At 41.0% G+C, this 18,485-nt stretch overlaps 1 protein-coding gene across 1 annotated transcript in view; it reads left to right on the forward strand.

The window, feature by feature from the left end:
• LOC104289677 (zinc finger protein 462-like) overlaps positions 1-9,813 on the forward strand; it is a gene marked incomplete at its 3' end in the record, with an annotated part of 49,646 nt that extends 39,833 nt beyond the window's left edge. The window contains 4 exon segments of the mRNA XM_009888665.1: positions 900-1,123; positions 3,555-3,687; positions 8,391-8,505; positions 9,711-9,813. Of these exon segments, the coding sequence (XP_009886967.1) occupies positions 900-1,123; positions 3,555-3,687; positions 8,391-8,505; positions 9,711-9,813 (575 nt within the window).
• Between the last annotated feature and the right edge of the window lie 8,672 nt (positions 9,814-18,485).

Consider the following 18,485-nt stretch of genomic DNA (forward strand, 5'->3'; position numbering starts at 1 on the left):
AGTTGAGTAACAGAAGCCCATAATGACCATCACTAATGGTGACCCTCAACTGAAGGGTGAAATTTAGGGTTTCCTTTGTGCACACAGCTCAGGGAACCACAGTGGATGAGCGTTATGTGCATGAGATTCTGGCTTTGTTAAATGACTGAAATTAATTGCTGCTCCATTAAACATCAGTGCTTTCTTTGAGAAGTAGGGAGTTTAAAAACTCAGCAAGAGCATTTCAGTACATACTTCTATCTGTGATCTGAACTGTGGGAAGTGTGACATGAACACGCATGCAGATTTTGAGTCTGAGCTTTCTGGAAGCTGTGAGTGTGTTGGGAAGTTTCTGCCCCTGGCTGAACTGCACAGCCTCTTACAGGAGTAAGTCCTGCCTTGCTTACCTTCTCAGATCCCAGAGAGTGGCTTTAGATGTGATGGTGAGGATTCCAGCTCCTATTTTTGTAGAGCCATCAGGGTCATGCATTGGGAAACACCCTGCAGCTTCCCTGTTAATTACATTTTCAGCAGTCGTTCCTGGCTGCTGTCAAGTACTGAACAAAAATGGACTTTTGGTTTGGCTGATTTATGGCTGGTTTTGTATTCCCAGGCTCTCCTACTCTGACTCACAGGTGGAATCTCATTTGCCCCAAAACCTCCATTCCCATCCTTTTCACCCAATAAGCAGTCACATTTATGAGGACACCTGCATTTTTAGCCTTGGAGGATTAAACCTGTCATTGCAGAGAATTTTTGTCTTGTGTTTTTTGTGTCAGTCCAGCTTAGCTCCCATTCCTTTATAGACGGACTGCCTGCCCATATGGCACAACCTATTCTGTGTGTGGGTGGTAGTGCCCAAGCATGTGGGGCTGGTATTTCATTAAATTTGTTAAGTGAGTGTTGCCCTGTCCTTGCAGAAGAGCGGGTCGTTCCCATTGAAGTCTGCCGTTCCAAACTGTCGAAGTACTTGCAGGGAGTTGTTTTCCGCTGTGATAAGTGTACCTTTACCTGCTCCAGTGATGAGAGCTTGCAGCAGCACATAGAGAAGCACAATGAACTGAAACCTTACAAATGCCAACTCTGCTACTATGAGACCAAACACACAGAGGAGCTGGATGCTCACCTTCGAGATGAGCACAAGGTAACGTCCAAATAGTTTTAATTTGTATCAATCTACTCTTTGCAAATGCTGTATTAGTATACTTGCATGCCAACTCTGAGTAGCCAATTTGTCATTGGTGGTATTTTTTTTTTCCTCTCCGTCCCCAAATATGGAAACTAATCCCTCCCACATTGGGCTTCACTTCCTCTGTTTTCTATTACTTCTTTTTTCTTCAGAAACTCAAAATTGAGGGTTTCTAAAGCTGTTCAGATTGACCAGAATTGGCAAACTGTTGTTTGTGAAGTATGGTTATCTGGAAAAGGCACTTATGTATGCTAAATTTATTTAAAGATGGGGGTAAAGGGGGTTGTGAAACAGTATTAGGGCTGTGTCATTCAGCCTCTCTAAAAGGCAGGAGATTCCAAACATAAGATTGCTCTGGCAGCTTCAGCAGCCTGATGTGCCATGCATATTTTAATAACAATGAGAGCAATACATCTCTCTTTACATTTAACAAGGGAAAGATAAACAGCAAGTATAACCAGGTCCTAAGTTAAGACCGCTTTGGAGTTTGTGGAGTGCCTGAGTGCGGACCTGATCCAGTCTTTGAGAAGTCATTAGAGGCTTTCCACAGATTGTTAGCTTTGAATTTCTGTAGCTGTGAACTGTGTAGCTGAAAGACACTTAAACTCTAGAAATGAGATGTGTTTTGGAGTATTTGTTAAGAGTGCTTCCTAACCATGTTTCCAGGGGAGGCAGGTATATGCCTCCACCTGTTGGAGCTGAGCTGCCCAGGTCCTTACTAAAAACTCAGTCCTACTTCATTGACTGAGTGACGCTTTTCTTACAGCCAAATACATTTATATTGACAGTACTAGCAGCAGAAGTCTGAGCAAAACTTTTCATGCTTGAAAAATACTTGTCTGTCTATAAAAACAAACTCTGTAAACTTATGTTGGCCTGCTATGCTTATCTGGCCTCTTCTTTATTACTTGTGGAGCGTCTTCTGCAATTCACACAGTACGCGAGATGCTCAACACCTCCTAGTCACCACAGCAAGGCTCCTGGCATATCCAGGAGGCACTACTCCTCGTTCTTTTGACACAGTGCGTCAGGCTGGAAAGATTATTCCCTAACTTAGCTGTCTCTTCCAATCCAGACCTGCAGCAACGGTGTCAGTAGTTTAGGGGATCTTTTCCCCATTTCTCTTTGGTAATTTATATCTCGTTAATTTGTGTCGAAGTTCTGGGCTCTAATACCCAAGTTATATGTTGCACCTTGAAGAGTTCCTGTGCATGAGTTGAGTTGAATTAAGTGCCTTGCATGTAGTCTTGTTTGTTTATATCTCAGTGGGTAACATGTTAAGTAGAGAGCCTCATCACAGCTGTCTGTATGGAGTAGTGCTAGGAATCTGCACAGCACTGCATTTAGGATAGTTTGCTATTTGGAGATATACTACAGTCTAACTCATATGCTCCTTAGGTTCATTCACATTCCCTTTTCCGCAGAGGGATAAAAAAATAGTCAGTGGGTGTTGATATTTCATTCAGCATCTTGCAGGAGGTGTTGTACTGCTCTCATTCCTCTGTCTCCATCCTCTCTGCTTCTGTGGCTCAGTGCCTGTGCTGCTGGAGGGCTGTCTCTTTGCATGAAAGATGAATCCAAAGTCCTTCCCAGCAGTGATCAATGAGCTCAGAGGGCGCTTGTCATCCAACAAATATTAGCCCTAGTGTCCTGGTCATGCTCCATGCTCTCTGCCTCTACTGTAAATCTGGACTACTCCTCTGCGGTTTCTGTTGGATGTGGTGGAGTTCCTGACATCTGTGCCCTAAGCTGCTCCTTTCATACTGCTGCTGTGAGCTGTTAAGTAGCTGGTGCATTTCACCCTAGGGTTAGCTGAATTTGACTGCTGGGTGAAGTGTTCCCATTATAGTCTGTATATCAGTTTGCAAAGCACTTTGCAGCCTTTCGTAATGAAAATTAATCTGTTATTAATGAGTGAAAGTGTATGTGGCACACAGCAGCCATGTGCTTAGTAAAGAACCCATCCTTTCATGCATGAAGCTGAATGAACCAGTCACAAAGAATTTTCCTTTAGTGTGGATGTGCAATAGCAGCGTTTGGTCACAGCAGTTGAATGGTCCCATAAAAAGAGGATACAAATGAGAGGGGTTTGCATTTCTGGGATTTTTTGTTTGTTTGTTTTAATACATCAAAACCAGGAGGAAAAGAAGGAGCGGTTACTGTATGTCATTAGTTTTTGAAAACCAGAAATGAGAAATGCAGAATAAACAGCAAAAGAAGAATCACTATCATTGAAAAGATATGAGTGTTAATTTGATTAGGTGACTGCATGTCACCTAAAGCTGAGTAGGTTTTGGGGTGTAGTCAATTTTGTTTTGGATATGTGGTGATTTTTCTGATTAGCTGATGATTGTGCCGATTGCTGACAAAAGTGTTTCTTTCAAAGGTGAGTCGTAATTTTGAGCTGGTCGGACGGGTTAACTTGGATCAGTTGGAACAAATGAAGGGGAAAACAGAGACCTCCAGCAGTGATGAAGAAGAGAAAGAAGAAGAGTTAAGTCCCAAGACTGAAGAGAGAGGTCAGTGCAGCTTTTGCCTTTTTTTTTTTTTTTTTGGCGCCGCAACGTGCCCCACCAGTCCCACCAAGCAAGGCCAGCTGTTGCCTCTACTGCACATTCCTGTAGAGCCATGCAGACATGCCAGCAGGAGCAGAGTGGGGATTTTGTGAAGACACTACTCCTGGGGGAATCTCCTGTTTCTAATCCTTATTACAAGTCTTCTCTCTTAAAATACGTACTATGACAAAACACAGCATCTGTGACTTATCTGCCCGTGCAGATAACATCTGTAAGTGCTTGGAAAACTACGTATTTTTGTGGTCTGTCAGATTTTCTGTTTTGTTAACCAATTTTCAGCTTTTCTCTTGGCATTGTTCAAGCGAGGGATGAAGGGGTCATTGCCAAACTTTTTTTATGGGCTGTTATTAATTCTGTGGCCAGCATACCTTGTCAGAGGGAGTCAGTCCTGTTACAGTTGCTGCAGTTGGCAGCTCTGGAGTCAGGGTAGGTCCATGTCCCACCTGTGCCATTGTGTATTTAAATATGTGCCTGTGTTCCTATCTAAGACTTAATCCCACAGACTTCATCCAGGGCTAGGCCATGTGCTTGCTAATGCTTTTGGTTTGGTTGAAGTTAGATCAGCACAGGAAAAAGTAAGTTCTCTGTAAATTGAGCTGGGGGTTTCTTGTCCTTCCCTTCCAGCAACCTTCCCCCATGAAAACCAGGTTATTGCAGAATCTGGTGTAAACTGTTTGTTGTCTAGTCTGCTCTGGTGCACAGTTCATCAGTCAAATGCAGGATGTTCGCAACTCTAACATCCTTAGCCCTGTGATGTCCGAATGTTGGGTTCCTGGGGTCACCCACTCTCCTAATTCTGACGGCTGCAGTTAGCAAAGTTCTGTGTACTTTAACTAAAGATATGCCACCATCTTTACCTTTTTGCTCCTGGATTTTCAGCTTTCATACTCACTCAGGAGTTGCTCACAAAAGAAAATGTCTCTTCCTACATCTTTTCAGACCTTGAAAAATTGCAATTTCCGGATTCACAGGATGTTTACAGAACATGAGGGGCTCAGATCATGCATTTTACCTTTTAATAGCAAGACCCCAGCATCTTGGCTTTTGTTTTGTGTCCCTGCAGCGTAAATCTAGTCTGCGCTAATCACAAGCAGTCATTTCAAGTGTGGTTAGCGATAGCTTTTATTTAAATGGGAAAGAAAGCAAGTTGGGTAGAAAACCATTTATGTTCTAATGAAAAATATCTTTCACAAGATCTCAGGTAGACCAGTGGAAAAATCAGAGGAGGACCTAAAGGGATGTTTGTTCCATATGCAGTTCAAAGCTCAACATTAGTAACTCATGTGGAAACAGGCTTGGGTGTCTGTTTGAGGACAGCTTTGACCCTCAGAGCTTCATGGCTGGAACAATGATATGTGTAATGATTTGACTAAAGGACCAGCTCACCTTAGTTGCAGATGTAGCAGGCTGATTAATGTTTTGTATAGACCTGCAGCTAGCAGGGGAGGAAGAGTCATGCTGTCCTCATGAGGATTACCTTAGTGTTACATACAAGCACAGGTGCTGAAGTGACCTTGGAAGCCACAGTATCTAAACTCAGGAGAAGAAGATGCTATCTGCCAAGCCTTACAAATCCCTGTAAATGCACCACGGGGAGGGGAACAGCCCAAGGTGAAGTTCATTGTTTAAATTGACTTTAGCTTACACTATGAAAATGTCAAAATATCACCTTCTATGCTGGAGATTTAAATTTTCAGGGATAATAGATAAGTGTTATCCCAATGTTTCATGCAATCAATAGTTAAGCAAGGCATAGTGTCTCAGTAATTCTAATTTTTATTTTGTTCTTTTTTCACCTGTATCTGTGGGTTTTTTATCTGTGACTGGCTAAAATGATTTCTGAATGGTTGTTCAGATGACCAGTCTGAAAAAAACATGCATATTTCCAAATTTGTTTTGCAGCTGTTCTTTCTTGACTGGCCTTTAGGGTCAATGTTTCAGCATTGTTATTTTTTCTCCTTTTTAATCTGTTACCATTTGTAACATATTGTGTTAAAATAAGTAGAAAATGCAGAAAACACGCCTACTACAACAAGGGTATTTAGAAAAGATCTGGTTGTACTGACTGTATTTTTCTAGACAAGTTTTGGATTATCACTGTAAAGTGCAAGCTGCAAGGTACACTTCAGAAAAATGTCCTGGTGAGACAAGAACTGAAGGTGTGGTTGGATGCTGCGTGCTGACATCTCCCTATGGATTTTCAGAAGATAGTTCTAACACAGAAATGGTTTGCCCTGTTAGCAGAGGACCAGACCTATGGTTTTAAATCCAGCCTATCACAGTGGCTGATGCTATCACAGCTTTCAAACCACATCAAACTATGTAATCCTGTATGCCACTCGGGTGCTTCTGAAAATTCTAGCCTTTGTGGTGTTAGCAGGAAGTGGATTTGCTGAGAGTGCCTCTATGTGCTCCAAGTATCTGGAAGCAAATGCTCTCTGAACCCTCTGAAGCCTGTAACTTTGGCAGAACCAGCATTTCTTCCCGTGAGTCAAACAGCTGTCTAGATTCACAACTTTGACTTCAGGCAGTACTGAAGGTACAAAGAAAAGTGTTGCTTCTCCAAATGCAGGTTATTGCCCATGCGAACAGAAAAAGCTGAACTGATATCTGGGATGGGAAAGGAAGGGAGTGCTTGGTGAAGGACAGTAGAAAATATGTTGACCTGGTAGGAAAAAGCCAGTGGGAGGAAGAGGGTGTCTGGCATAAACCATGGAAAGAACAGCTGCCCCTGGTAGAGCCTGCATACCAGAGGGACTGTCTGTCTCTACTGATCTTTATGTTTTCTTCGCAGAAACTGGAGTCAAGGGGTATTCTTCCACAGTAGACAAAAATAAACGCCCCTGAGTATGTATGTGTGATGCAGGAAGACCACAGAGAGGTGTCTGTGCAGTCTGTTACCTCTCTTCTGCAGATTGCAGAGAAGAGCAGCTTCTGATGCTCCTCCAGTGAAGCAGTCCAAATTCACAGTCTTAGAAGCAAAACTGATCAGGAAGTAGGGTGAACAAGATAATGTTTTCTGAAGAGGTGATGAATTTACTAGAGTAGCATTTGCTAATCTTAATGAGAGTTGCAAGTATAAATCATAAGCTGGTTTGGGTTGGAAGGCACCTTCAAAAATAATATAGTCCACCCCTCCTGCCATAGGCAGAGACATCTTTCACAAGATTAGGTTGCTTAAAGCACCATCCAACCTGATGTTGAACGCTTCTAATAGCGGGGCATCCACACCTTCTCTGGGCAACCTGTTCCAGTGTCTTACCATCCTCATCTGAAAAATTTTCTCCCTTATGTCCAATCTAAGCCTACCCTCTTTTGGTGTAAAACCATTACCCCTTGTCTTGTCACTACAGCCCCTGGTAAAAAGTCTCCAAAACTTTTACCTTCCATAAGTATGTGTCCCTGTACCATGACTCGTCTGTGTGTTGCAGTGTGTTTATAAATTTGTAGCACACATAAGTTATTGAAATCCAGATGTAAACTGAACTAACAGCATTGACTTATGTTCTGGTGTACTTCTTGACACAGTGCCTTGATATGTGATATTTAACCACAGAATAAATCACTGACAGTAAGAAATACACAGTGAGGTTTTTTCTTTCAGGGGGGAAGAGGCACAAAACGATGTTAAGAACCATTCCATGTAGAACTTTAGTAAAGGCTAACTAGTGAGAAATGTGTCACAAAAATACTTTACAGGAGTTAAATACAGATAATAGGGAATGTGTGGGCAATTTGAAATTCATAGGCTGATCTTGAACAGAATAAATCTGAGAGTGAAGAAATCAAGTGAGCAGAGATCAGAACGAAAATGAAGCAAAATCCCTTTTCTTTTATTATGTAGTCTGGGAGGAGTCGGAAAGACATTCTGTTGATTTCTTGCTTAAGATAATCCCTGCTAAGGAATTAATGCCCTAAGCAGATGGTGCTGTCTCATTTCCAGCAAAAGAATCAAGTGAGATAGTCCACGCAATTATTTTTAATGGCTTATGTGGTGATCTTCTTAATTTGTGAGAAAATGTTTCATCTTTTGTTAAAGCTGGCTGTGTTCACATGGAGCTTGGCTTTCAGAAATAGCGGTCTCTGAGCTGCCAGTGACTTCACTCATATTACTAGGTGCTTGACACTTCTGCAAATGAGGCCCCAAGCACTTTGTATAAAAGATTAGGATGGGATGAAACACCTATGCAGTTAAGATACAGCACTTAACCCATGAGACTTCATGATGAAAGAATATCTATTTATTATGAGGATCACCTGTTAAATATACCAAGTCTTTATGTCCTAAAATTTGTACTACCAATTAAAAAATTATAGACGGGTTTTAGTGGGTTTTTTGATTTTGCTTTCAAGCCATTTCAGTCCTAAACTTCTCAGTTTCTTCATTTGTTGAAATACAGGAATAGGGAGTAGTAACTCATTACCCTTATTTGCAGAGATGCTTTCAGACTTAGGATGGGATTTGTCATGTGCAGTGTCACTTTGCTTTAGGGCAGTTGCATTTTCACAAACATAGTTATTTGATAGGTACATCCTTCTGCTTCTCAAGGATGAGAAGGTGCAGCAGAGGGCATCAGAATAGGATCACGGTGGTCCCTTCTTGCCCTGGCACTTCTGAATTCACAGGCTATGCTGTCTTTTTCCAGATCCCATGATGTTTCCTGACAGCGGTGCTCCGGAGAAACGCTTCCCATGTGAGTTCTGTGGCCGATCATTCACAGAAGGCTCTGAGTGGGAACGACACGTACTGAGACACGGCATGTAAGTTGGTTTACACTCCTTTGCCAAACAGCTAAAGGTAACAGCAGATCTCTCTGCATTCCCCCACCCCATTCCTTGCCCCCCAGAAAGCTCTGTGATGAAGGCAAACACAATTCTATGAAAAACAATTCTGTCTGTCACAAGTGTGGGTGCAGTCATTGGATGTTCCTGCATGGGAAGTTCCTGTTCATCCTTTTTGACTCTGCTGCCCAGGATGGCTGTAGACTGTAGGGTTTAACTGTGCTTCTAAAACTTAAGATTGTCCCAAGGTGAATACCACTTGGCCCAGGATTAACTTTACCTGAGTATACTGTTGGTTTTGCCTGCCAGCAAAGCAGCATAAAAATGGCAGAAAATTATACGGAATGTTCTAGGTGGTTTTTTTATTGTTATACCCCTTTTGCATGCTTGCAGCTAAATTTGCGTACCAGTGCAGAGAATTACGTGCAGAGAAATGTCAAGACTTTCCAGGGGTGTAAAATCAATCTGAATAAACTCCTGCTAAAATGTGCACAGTGAAGTTCACTAGTTCATCTTCATAGTGAAGATCTTTGCCTTTCTATAGCGGTTTGCACACTGTGGGACAATACGCATCACAGATAAGAATAGGCATCTCTGGAACAATCATTCTCCTTCTTTTGATGAAGATCTCATCAGTAGTAGAGGTATCTTTGCTGACCAGAGTTTCTTCAAAGAGTAGATTTCATTCAAGGTTGCTGACATGTGGAAGACATTTGAATGCAATATTGCAGGTGATGAGAAATATTACTTCTCTTAATCTTATCTGCCTAAATATCAGTACTTGAAATGGTGCAACCTATAAAAAGTTTTATTGGATCATTAACTCTTTGGGAAAAGTACTCTTTTCCTGTGCCTTTGGTTTGGTGCATTGTAACTCTTGTTTACAACGGACCGGGGAAAGGGGAATAAACTTTTGAAAGTCAGAATTGAGGTTCTTCCTTCTCATCTCATATCTGTCCCAATGTAGAGCAAATAAAGATTTCGTTTCAAAGCTAGAGTGTCATGGGTCCCACTGGTAGCTTCATTCCATGCCTCTGCTCTTGGGCATGAGGTGGCAATGGTGCGGCTGCTTGCCTTTTTAGAAAGTCATCTGTTTTTCTACCTCATGTGATACGCACAGATTGGCTTTGCTGTTCTCTGTATCGACTGTAAGTGTTTCTGTTTTCTGCTACTTGGCTTTCCAGGGCACTGAACGAAAGCAAGCACAGGACCAGTGAGGACAGCCAGCCAAAGGAGGACGTAGAAGAAACTGTTAGCACACTGCCAGAAGAGGAAGAAGAAGAAGAGGAAGAAGAAGAAGAGGAAGAAGAAGAAGAGGAAGAAGAAGAAGAGGAAGAAGTCATTGAGGAAGAAGAAGAAGAGGAAGAAGAAGAAGGTGGGTGGGTGGGGTGGGCAGAAGGAAGAAATAAAGCTGCTTTTAGGACTGAATGATCTATTTTCAAAGCACTGGTACCTGTGTGAGTGTGTGTATATTAAAGTTATTTAAGTGATGGAATAAGTGGCTCCATTACATCACTGCATCTTTTCTTCTGGATCTTGACAATGGGAAGTTACATTCATCTTGGACTAATGAAGCAACTCCCCGTATTCCTACATTACACATCGTGCTTTGCAGTGGAGACTTGGATTGTTTGTGAATGGAAGCGTCGTGAGCATGGAAGAATTGGGGGGGACAACTTTTCAACGCACAAATTTGGGTGCGTTTTTCTAGTTTTAATACATAACGCTTTTCCAGACTGAATGCAACTGCTTTAGAAAAGAAAAAAAAAAAAAAAAGAGGAAAAAAAAAAAAAGGAAAACAAAAACAAAACAGAAACTGCTTCGCTTAAAACAGTCACCTGTTTCCTAGTACCTCAGAATTAACCAAGGGAGATCTCTGCATTTGTCAGTACTACCTGTTGTCATTGTGGTTAAATGTAGAGAGACTGCTGGGCAAGGTGGTGAATGGAGGAAGAAAAAAAGTTTTAAAGAAAGGAAAACAAATTGTGCTTAAAATCCCAGTGTGGGTTTTATTTCTTAAAATACTGTGATTTTTTTAATTATTTTAGTAAAAAAAAAAACAAAAAAAAAAGAGAGAGACTTTAATTCCTAGATAACTGTTTGTGAATTGTCATCCTTTATTCCAGGTAAGCTGTTTGTTAGTATTCAGTTATAATTTTAGGATTTGATAGATTTCATGTGACTGATTGTGCAGTTTTGTTTGCCACATGTTTATTTTCTATCAGCCTGAGGTGTTACAAATACAGCACAATTAAGTTTCTCATGTAAAATGAGTATTTCTTTTTGAGGGGGGGATAGGGAAAGGAGAGTAGATCTTGTGAATAGAACATTTTGTCGTTGTTATTGTTGTTGTTGTTAATTTTAAACATGGAAATAACAAAGAAGTTTTAACTTTTTTTAAAAAAAAACTAAAGAACCAAACTTACGGCACAGCTATGCAGCTCGCGGGCCAAACACATAGGTCCTCATAACCCTTCTGTTGCTTGTCATATTAACATCTATCAGTCTCACACCAGTAACTTTTCGTTAAGATTGGCTGCCTTTTTTTCTTCCGTCTGCGGTGTGTGTGTTTTATTTTCATTTTGGTGTAGTGGGAGGGAGGGGTGTCTGTTAACACATCTTTTTGCAAGCGGAGGTGAAATAGTTCATACGACATTGAGCCTGGAGAACTACTTTTACTCGATTCAAGATGGAGTTGCTAAGTTTTTCCCCTCCTCCTTAGCTTTTAGCATGAGGGGGGCAGTGTAGAATGAATAGGAACCTGCATACCTAAGTGGCTGATCCTGCACTATTTCTTGGGTGTAAAGCCTACCAAACTCATCAGGAATTTTGCCTGAGCAATTAATACAGGATCTGGTGCCCATGGTATGTTCTGATTGTGAACAAAACAAAAAAAACAAAAAACAAAAAAAAAGAGTTTCTTTCCAAAAAGTAGAAAGTACTTGACTGAAACCTAGTTTTAGAAATGCATGTGTCTTTGTTTGTTTTTTTTGTTTTGGGGGGGATCTGTGGGAGGGGGAGGGGGGAAAATAGGAAGCTGCTGACGAAACGGGGTCATAGAGAGCTTCACATAAAATTGATGGCAAAAATGTTGCATTTGTGGAATAAGTGCTACTTGAGAAGCATGGTGTTTTGCTTTTGGGGATTCATCAGTTGTGTGTTAGGGGGATTCTTTTGAATTTTTTGTTGGGGTTTTTTTGTTTTCTTTAGTTTTTTGAAGTAGGGAGGGAACATCATGGAAAAACACATTGGAGGGACAAGTATAAATACACATTTTGTGTCTGTATTTGTTTTTAATTGGCTTCATTTCAAATGTATTTAAACAGTTCCATACCTGGATTGGGTGTTTGTAATGGTTACCAAAAATGAAAAACAAAAAAAAAAAAAAAAAGAAATAATGATTGTGACATGCTTTTATCACTACTTTATCTTTCAAATAACATGTAAATATTGTAATGCATTGGATTTTGTTTTGCTAACCTGTTAATAAAAAAAACGGGACCATTATCCTTTTAACAAGCCTAGAATGTCATATTGTTTTTTCCTTTTTTTCTTTTCCCAGAAGTGTATACCTGATGTATTGTGGACACACATTTTAGATGCATTATTATGATTCTGTTGACTGTAATGACATAGAATTGAAAATAACATTTTTTCATTGTTTAATTTATACAGAGGACTTTTTCAGAGTTTGACAGAAGGAAATAATAGCAAAATGCTAACCCATTGGCTTCAGCACTCGGTATTTCCTGATTTTAAAATTACTGCTTACTGATGGGGGATAGGAAGGGGATACTGAACTGTTGCACTGACGGGTTTGTTTTTTTTAAAAAAAAAAAACAATGAAATTAATAAAAACTTTTTAAGAGTCTCTGCTTGTGTGTGTGTAGTTTTGTATTGGCTGCTCTGAGGGTAGGTCTGTGCAAGTGGCTGGTTCTTCAATGGGCAGCTCTGGGAGGGAGCAAAGCACCCTTCTTCCCGTCTGCACCCTTTCCTCCTTTCACTGGGAATTTCGGATTTACAGGCAGGGGGAGAGCGACTTCCCCTAACACACAGGCCTAGGGTTTACCACATCCCCAAAGAATGCATTGAATATCCCCCAGCCCAACATCCATTAGAGGTCAAGGGCGCACTGCTAAGGTCTGCTGACTCCTCCTGAACCCAAACATAGAAATGAAGGAATTTTGCAGGCTGCCTTGAAAGATCAAAATAGATGGAGGCAGGCTGGTATTTCGATTATCAACTCAGTCTCTATGAGCTGGGATACTGTATGCTCCAGTATGATGAGCTACTGGATCCAGGATTGAGGCTGTGCTTAATTGGAGTCAAAAAAGCACCTAGTAAGATGGGGCAGAAGGCATTATTTTTTCCTTTTTTTACATTGAAAACTTAATACGTCGCTAGTGGTGTTGTCTTGGAATCTTTCTTGTCTACATACAGATTTTTACATGCACATTCAGAAGATGTCAGAGGCTTTTTTCTGGCTATGTTTTAATCAGATTGTGCTTCCAATTTAAGTAGCTTTTTGATTGTACTGGAACTGAATGTATATGATAGAATCATAGAATCATTTAGGTTGGAAAAGACCTTTAAGATCATCAGGTCCAACCATTAACCTAACACCTTGAAGGCCACCACTAAACCATGTCCCTAAGCACCACGTCTGTTAAACAGTATGAAAGCTTTGATCACCTGATAGTTTTACATGCTTCCACCTTTTCCCTAGGAGTCAAAATATTTCTCTATTAAAATACTTGTTTCCTTATCCTATGTTTACAGATTAAAAAAAAAAAAAAAAGAAAAGGATGTGGTTTAGGCTGTGAGACATTGCCTTTTTTCAGTGGTGTCTGGAAACATTTGTTCATAGAATCAGAGAATAGTTTGAGCTGGGAGAGACCTTTAAAGGTCATCTATTCCAATCCCCCTGCAATGAGCAGGGACATCTTCAACTAGATCAGGTTTCTCAGAGCCCCATCTGACCTGACCTTGAATGTTTCCAGTGATGGGGCATCTACCACCTCTCAGGGCAACCTGTTCCAGTGTTTCACCACCCTCAGTGTAAAACATTTCTTCCTTATACCTAGTCTGTCTTCCCTCTTTTAGTTTAAAACCATTACCCCTTGTCCTATTACAATAGGCCCAGCTAAAAAGCTTGTCCCAACGAGGGAGACATTCAAATAAATTTGCCCATTGTATGTTCTAGACCAGAGCTAACCTACACTTCCACCAATTTAAAAAGAGAAAGCGTTGCTCAGTGGTATGTCACTAACAAGAGTGATACCACTGATGTAAAGAAAGACCTTGGGATGATTTCTGGAGTATTACGGTTGCATTATCTCAGTCATGTCAGTGGCAGGATTGTGCAAGTCTGAAACAAAGCCCTTGATCTTCCCAGTTGTAGGTTTCTGGCTGAACATGACTGAATCACCTGCTTTGAGATTCCTGTGCTGAATTGAAATACAACAAGGGGGTGGGAGGGAAGAGGCAAAGGAAATAGTTACTAACACAATCCTTTACTCACATTACTTCTTTGCCTTGCTGGACAATTCCCTTTCTCAGAACAGGGAGCCCTGGGGTTCACCGGGAACATTTGTACCGTGGGACAACCGGTGTTCTGCACACACTGTATTCCCAGGCTCATTGTCCTTCCTTTTCTTAAGAAGTCTGGGTAAATGTTTGCCACGTTATTGCTAGCTGACTGCTGGCATTTTCTTTTGGTCTAGAGGTACAGTCCCTGAATGCTCTCCATGCAAAGATCTTGCTTTCATATTCACACCAGTGCAAAGGCTTCTCAGGAGTTGCTATGGAAAGGGGACTGCTATCTCCCTCCCTTGCAAACACAAAACCTCCCTGCAGAAGAGTTGAGCAGTTGAGGTTACCGGTTACTCTGGGATCAACACAGGATTGGCAGGGTCATGGCAAGTATGGATTATAGGTCCAGAACTGTAGGGTTTCCAGTGTAAAGTCTGATCTTTGCAAAGTGGTAGGGACTATGCGAAACATTGATACTTGTGGCCCAGTTATCTTGGAAACTGGTGCCACACAGAAGACTTTATGTGGAATTAAACAGCAAAAGTCAGTCTCCTGGATTCAAGAAATATCTAAATACAATTGCAGATGTTCAGTACATTGCAAGGAAAACTTCCCCAAGTTTCTCCAGTCTTCCTCACCCTGAAGTCTTTCTTCAATATTTTTCTGATAACACAGGACTTTTCCATCATGAAAGCCAGCTGTCTGGCTTCAAAGCAGCAATATTACTGAAGAGGAAATGATTCTGGTTAAGAAAATTTTGGAAAAGGGAATGTTTTAGTCCAAGATAAGCTCAAGATATTAGAGAAACCTTACTTTGTTTGCAGCATGGTTAATTCCATGCCCATGCCCACCTGCCCCCCCTTCCCCAAACACTGATGGAAACAGGGGTTTCGGTTTGAGCAGTCTGGAGCACAACGTTTGAAGGCTACAGTCCTTCCAGGATGCAGCTTGTAAAACTTTTATTGTCTTCTCATCTGTCACGTACCAAATGGTCATCGGACAAACAGATGGGTGCAAACGCCCTGTGAACCAAAGGCAGGGCTGGATGGCATAAGTCAAAGAGCAAGCATCCTGGCCAAAGTCTTGGTAAAGAAGGCTGATGCCTGTTTGGATCAACTGATGTTTGGATAGCCTAGCTGAAGGCATTGCCTTTCCTGCTTCATTTGCAGTTACTTACCTATGTGTGGAAATGCAGTGCATATTTTGCAAGGGCAGAGGGAGATAAGGAAGCCTGATTCATCACGCGTGCAAGACATATGCATGTGTGGCTATAAAGGGAGAAGATATCCAGGTAGGACAACAGGATAGCTTTTCTGCTGGGAGGGTGGTGCAACACTGGGGCGGGTCAACCCATGAGCATGTGGTGTTTTTTTGCGGTCATACAGACAAAGCCATGACTGACGTGGTCTAATGTCAGCAGTAAACATGCTTTTGGCAAAAGTTTGGACCAGAGACCTCCAAAACTCCCTCCCAGGCCCATTTCCTATTTCAGTTTCGAATTTTCTTATTTCTTCGGTGTTCTCTTAACGTTAGATTTCTCCAGCTTGTCTCTGACGTTTTGCAAGCCCACGTTTTTAGTGAAGTGTGAACCTCTTCAAGGACATGCACACTGACTCACAGACTCTTCTCTGACCAGCATTTCTGTGTGTCCTATGTCCAATCATTTTTGACCAAAAGCCATGCCTTGCATCTAAATGTATGCTCAGTGACATAAAATGTACCTAAGGCAATGATCAAAGCAAATTTTATCAGACTTTCTCTGTGTGTTTATATGCATCATTAGCAGGGGACAACACCGAACAGCTCTCAGATGTAGAAACTGGCTATCATGCAGAAGATATCGATCTCTATTTCTGCATTTCATCCTGGCCCAAACTATTTAATTAGTTCTGACTTGAATCCTACAGTTCCTTTTCTCCAGCACTCCCACAATATGCTACAAATCAAGTGAAATACCCAACAAACTAATGTCAGTGTGGTGGGGTTTTGTTATTGCTTTTCTTTTGTGATTAAGCCAGTACTCTCGCTTGTTACAACAGGAGGAATCCAATCCAAAGTTCTGTCAACTTGGAAAAAAAATGAGGAAAACAGCACAAAAAATAACCAAAGTAAAAAAAACTTCTCATGCAATGCACTCCATTGTGTAGCAACAGACGGAGTGTGCAGCTAAGTGTCAGGTAGCACTATTGGCTTTTCTTGTACAGCATTTGAGATCTATTTTGTTCTAGTGGAATGTGGGAACCGATCAGTCCGTGTCTGTTCCTTGTCTTGGCTCCTGAAGGAAAAAGGAGGAAATCCCATGGTGAGCAAGAAGGGAATAATCTGTCCCTAATGAAGGTCTCATCTTAATCCATTTTGGTGATAGCTTTATGTACAGAAGCAGAACGAGTCCTACCTCTTTCACATTCACTTTATGTTGTAGTAATATAAGTTACAGTACTTTTGCTACTAATTCCATTTTAAATTTTACTGAACTCTTGGTTTCTCTGATGAGAACTGTCGGGTAAAATATTTGTGTGTTAGAAAAAAAGAAGTTGTTATTTTATTATCCTAAAAAGAAATGCTTCCTAAAAGTTAGTTGTGTGATGTCTGTTATTCTTATGTTCTTCATAAAATGCATTTTTCATGTACATAAAATAATCTGTCAAGAATTCCCACTGATTCATTTCAGATAGGACACTTAGGAAAAAATGAAATCAGCTGCTGGAATGAGAAGAGACATGCTTCTCTTATTCTCAAATAATTTGCCTCTTTGAATAGTTAGTGTAAAAGCAAATATGCCTCAGCTTGATTCTTGAATTCTCTATTGAGTTTACACTTCTATTAATGAAGAGCTTAGCTCAGTCTAGCCAACTGTACATGCATGACTTCCAAATCTAAGTGAAATTTGTCTCTTTGCAGATGTTCTGTTGTGCTCTCAGTAGTGTTTAAAGAGAGAAATATATTTACCAGCTATGCCTCAAATTAATTTAGCTTGTGTTGAAAATGTTGGACTGAAATTTTAACTTTTCTCTGCAACTGAAGGAAATCATATTAAGCTACTGGGCCAAATGATGCTTCAAGTCTTTGTGGAATCATTTCAACTGAAGTCACTGAAGACTTCTGGCAGAGATGCTGCAGTAAAACGAGTGGTAGTTTTGGTATATATGAACCAGTAGATAATTAGAAGGCAAGCTCCATAAAGCAATAAATCCTTGATGTGTTATTTCCAGAGAAAATGTTTTCCTCTGCTTAGGCTCTTCAGGACCTCAGGTATGTGATTGTTGAAACCACATGATTTAAGTAAAAATAGTCATTCAGAAGTAGAAAGAATTTGGTTTCTCATAGGTGAATAAATATACAGCACTAGAAGCATGTTGCCTGCAGAAAGAAGCAAGGTCTTCAAGCCTTCTTGCTGCAGCTGCAGGGTATTTCTTGCTATTACTATAGGGATCTCCTCCTGGAAAACGTGTTAGAAAATGAGGTTTGCTTCCCCTATTCCTCAGCTGCTCCTGTAATCACCTCTTCCACCTTCATTTGTAGTATGTCTCCTAGTTACCAGATGACAAACTCTGGCCACACTGGAGCTGGTAGGAGTTTGGCTATTGTATTGAAGAGACTGAGGATATTGTTGTGGTTGCTGGTGCTAGAGGAAGCCCAGGCTCACGTACATGCAAGACTGAGACTATACAGACACCATCCCTGCCTGGAAGGGAGGAGCACACAGCAAGGCAAGAAAACAGAGTTGTCTGCTAGTCTTTGGTTGGGACCAGACATAATCCATCTGGTGATCAAAAGAGTATCTTTGTGCTTGCCTTCACCAGTCCTTCTAATCTGTTCTGGAGGGCAGGTGTAAACAGGACATGTGCTTTTTCAGCTCAGTTGCAGAAAAAGGCATTTTTGAGGTGAACAAATGTAAACATGCCTGATCTTTCTCTGAGGAACTGGTTGGTCTTCTGTCCTATGCAGCAAAAGCAGCAAGGACAGGCAATCAGATGTAGATATTATATCCCATGTAATTAACTCAACTAACAGCAGCAACAAAAGTATAATTATATTCTTATCATCAGATTAAATGTACATTGTTATTTAATCCATTTAACATACGTGTTTAGCAATTAGGACCTCATGCTGCAGAGATTCATGCTGTAACTTAGATTTCTTTCCATGTAATTTAATTGGAAAGCTGACACGGAGGTGCTCTTTTCCCACTGATATACATAAAATGGATGGTGTCCCTGAGTGAATGGGCAGTTCCCAGGGACCCTGTGCAGTCTGGGAGAGCCTTAGAGTGAGATGGAAAAGAGGAATAAGGGATAAGGATCTCCAAACCAATATGCTGGTTACACACGTGGTGGCGAAAGTAAGCAAACGCGTTACTTCCTTGGCAACCTCCTTGTGTTCCAACATTCATAATGGCAGTGTGGGATTTTTAAAAGCCTCAAGGG

Source organism: Charadrius vociferus, unplaced genomic scaffold, assembly GCF_000708025.1.
Source record: "Charadrius vociferus isolate BGI_N301 unplaced genomic scaffold, ASM70802v2 scaffold517, whole genome shotgun sequence".
In the NCBI taxonomy this organism is placed as follows: Eukaryota; Metazoa; Chordata; class Aves; order Charadriiformes; family Charadriidae; genus Charadrius; species Charadrius vociferus.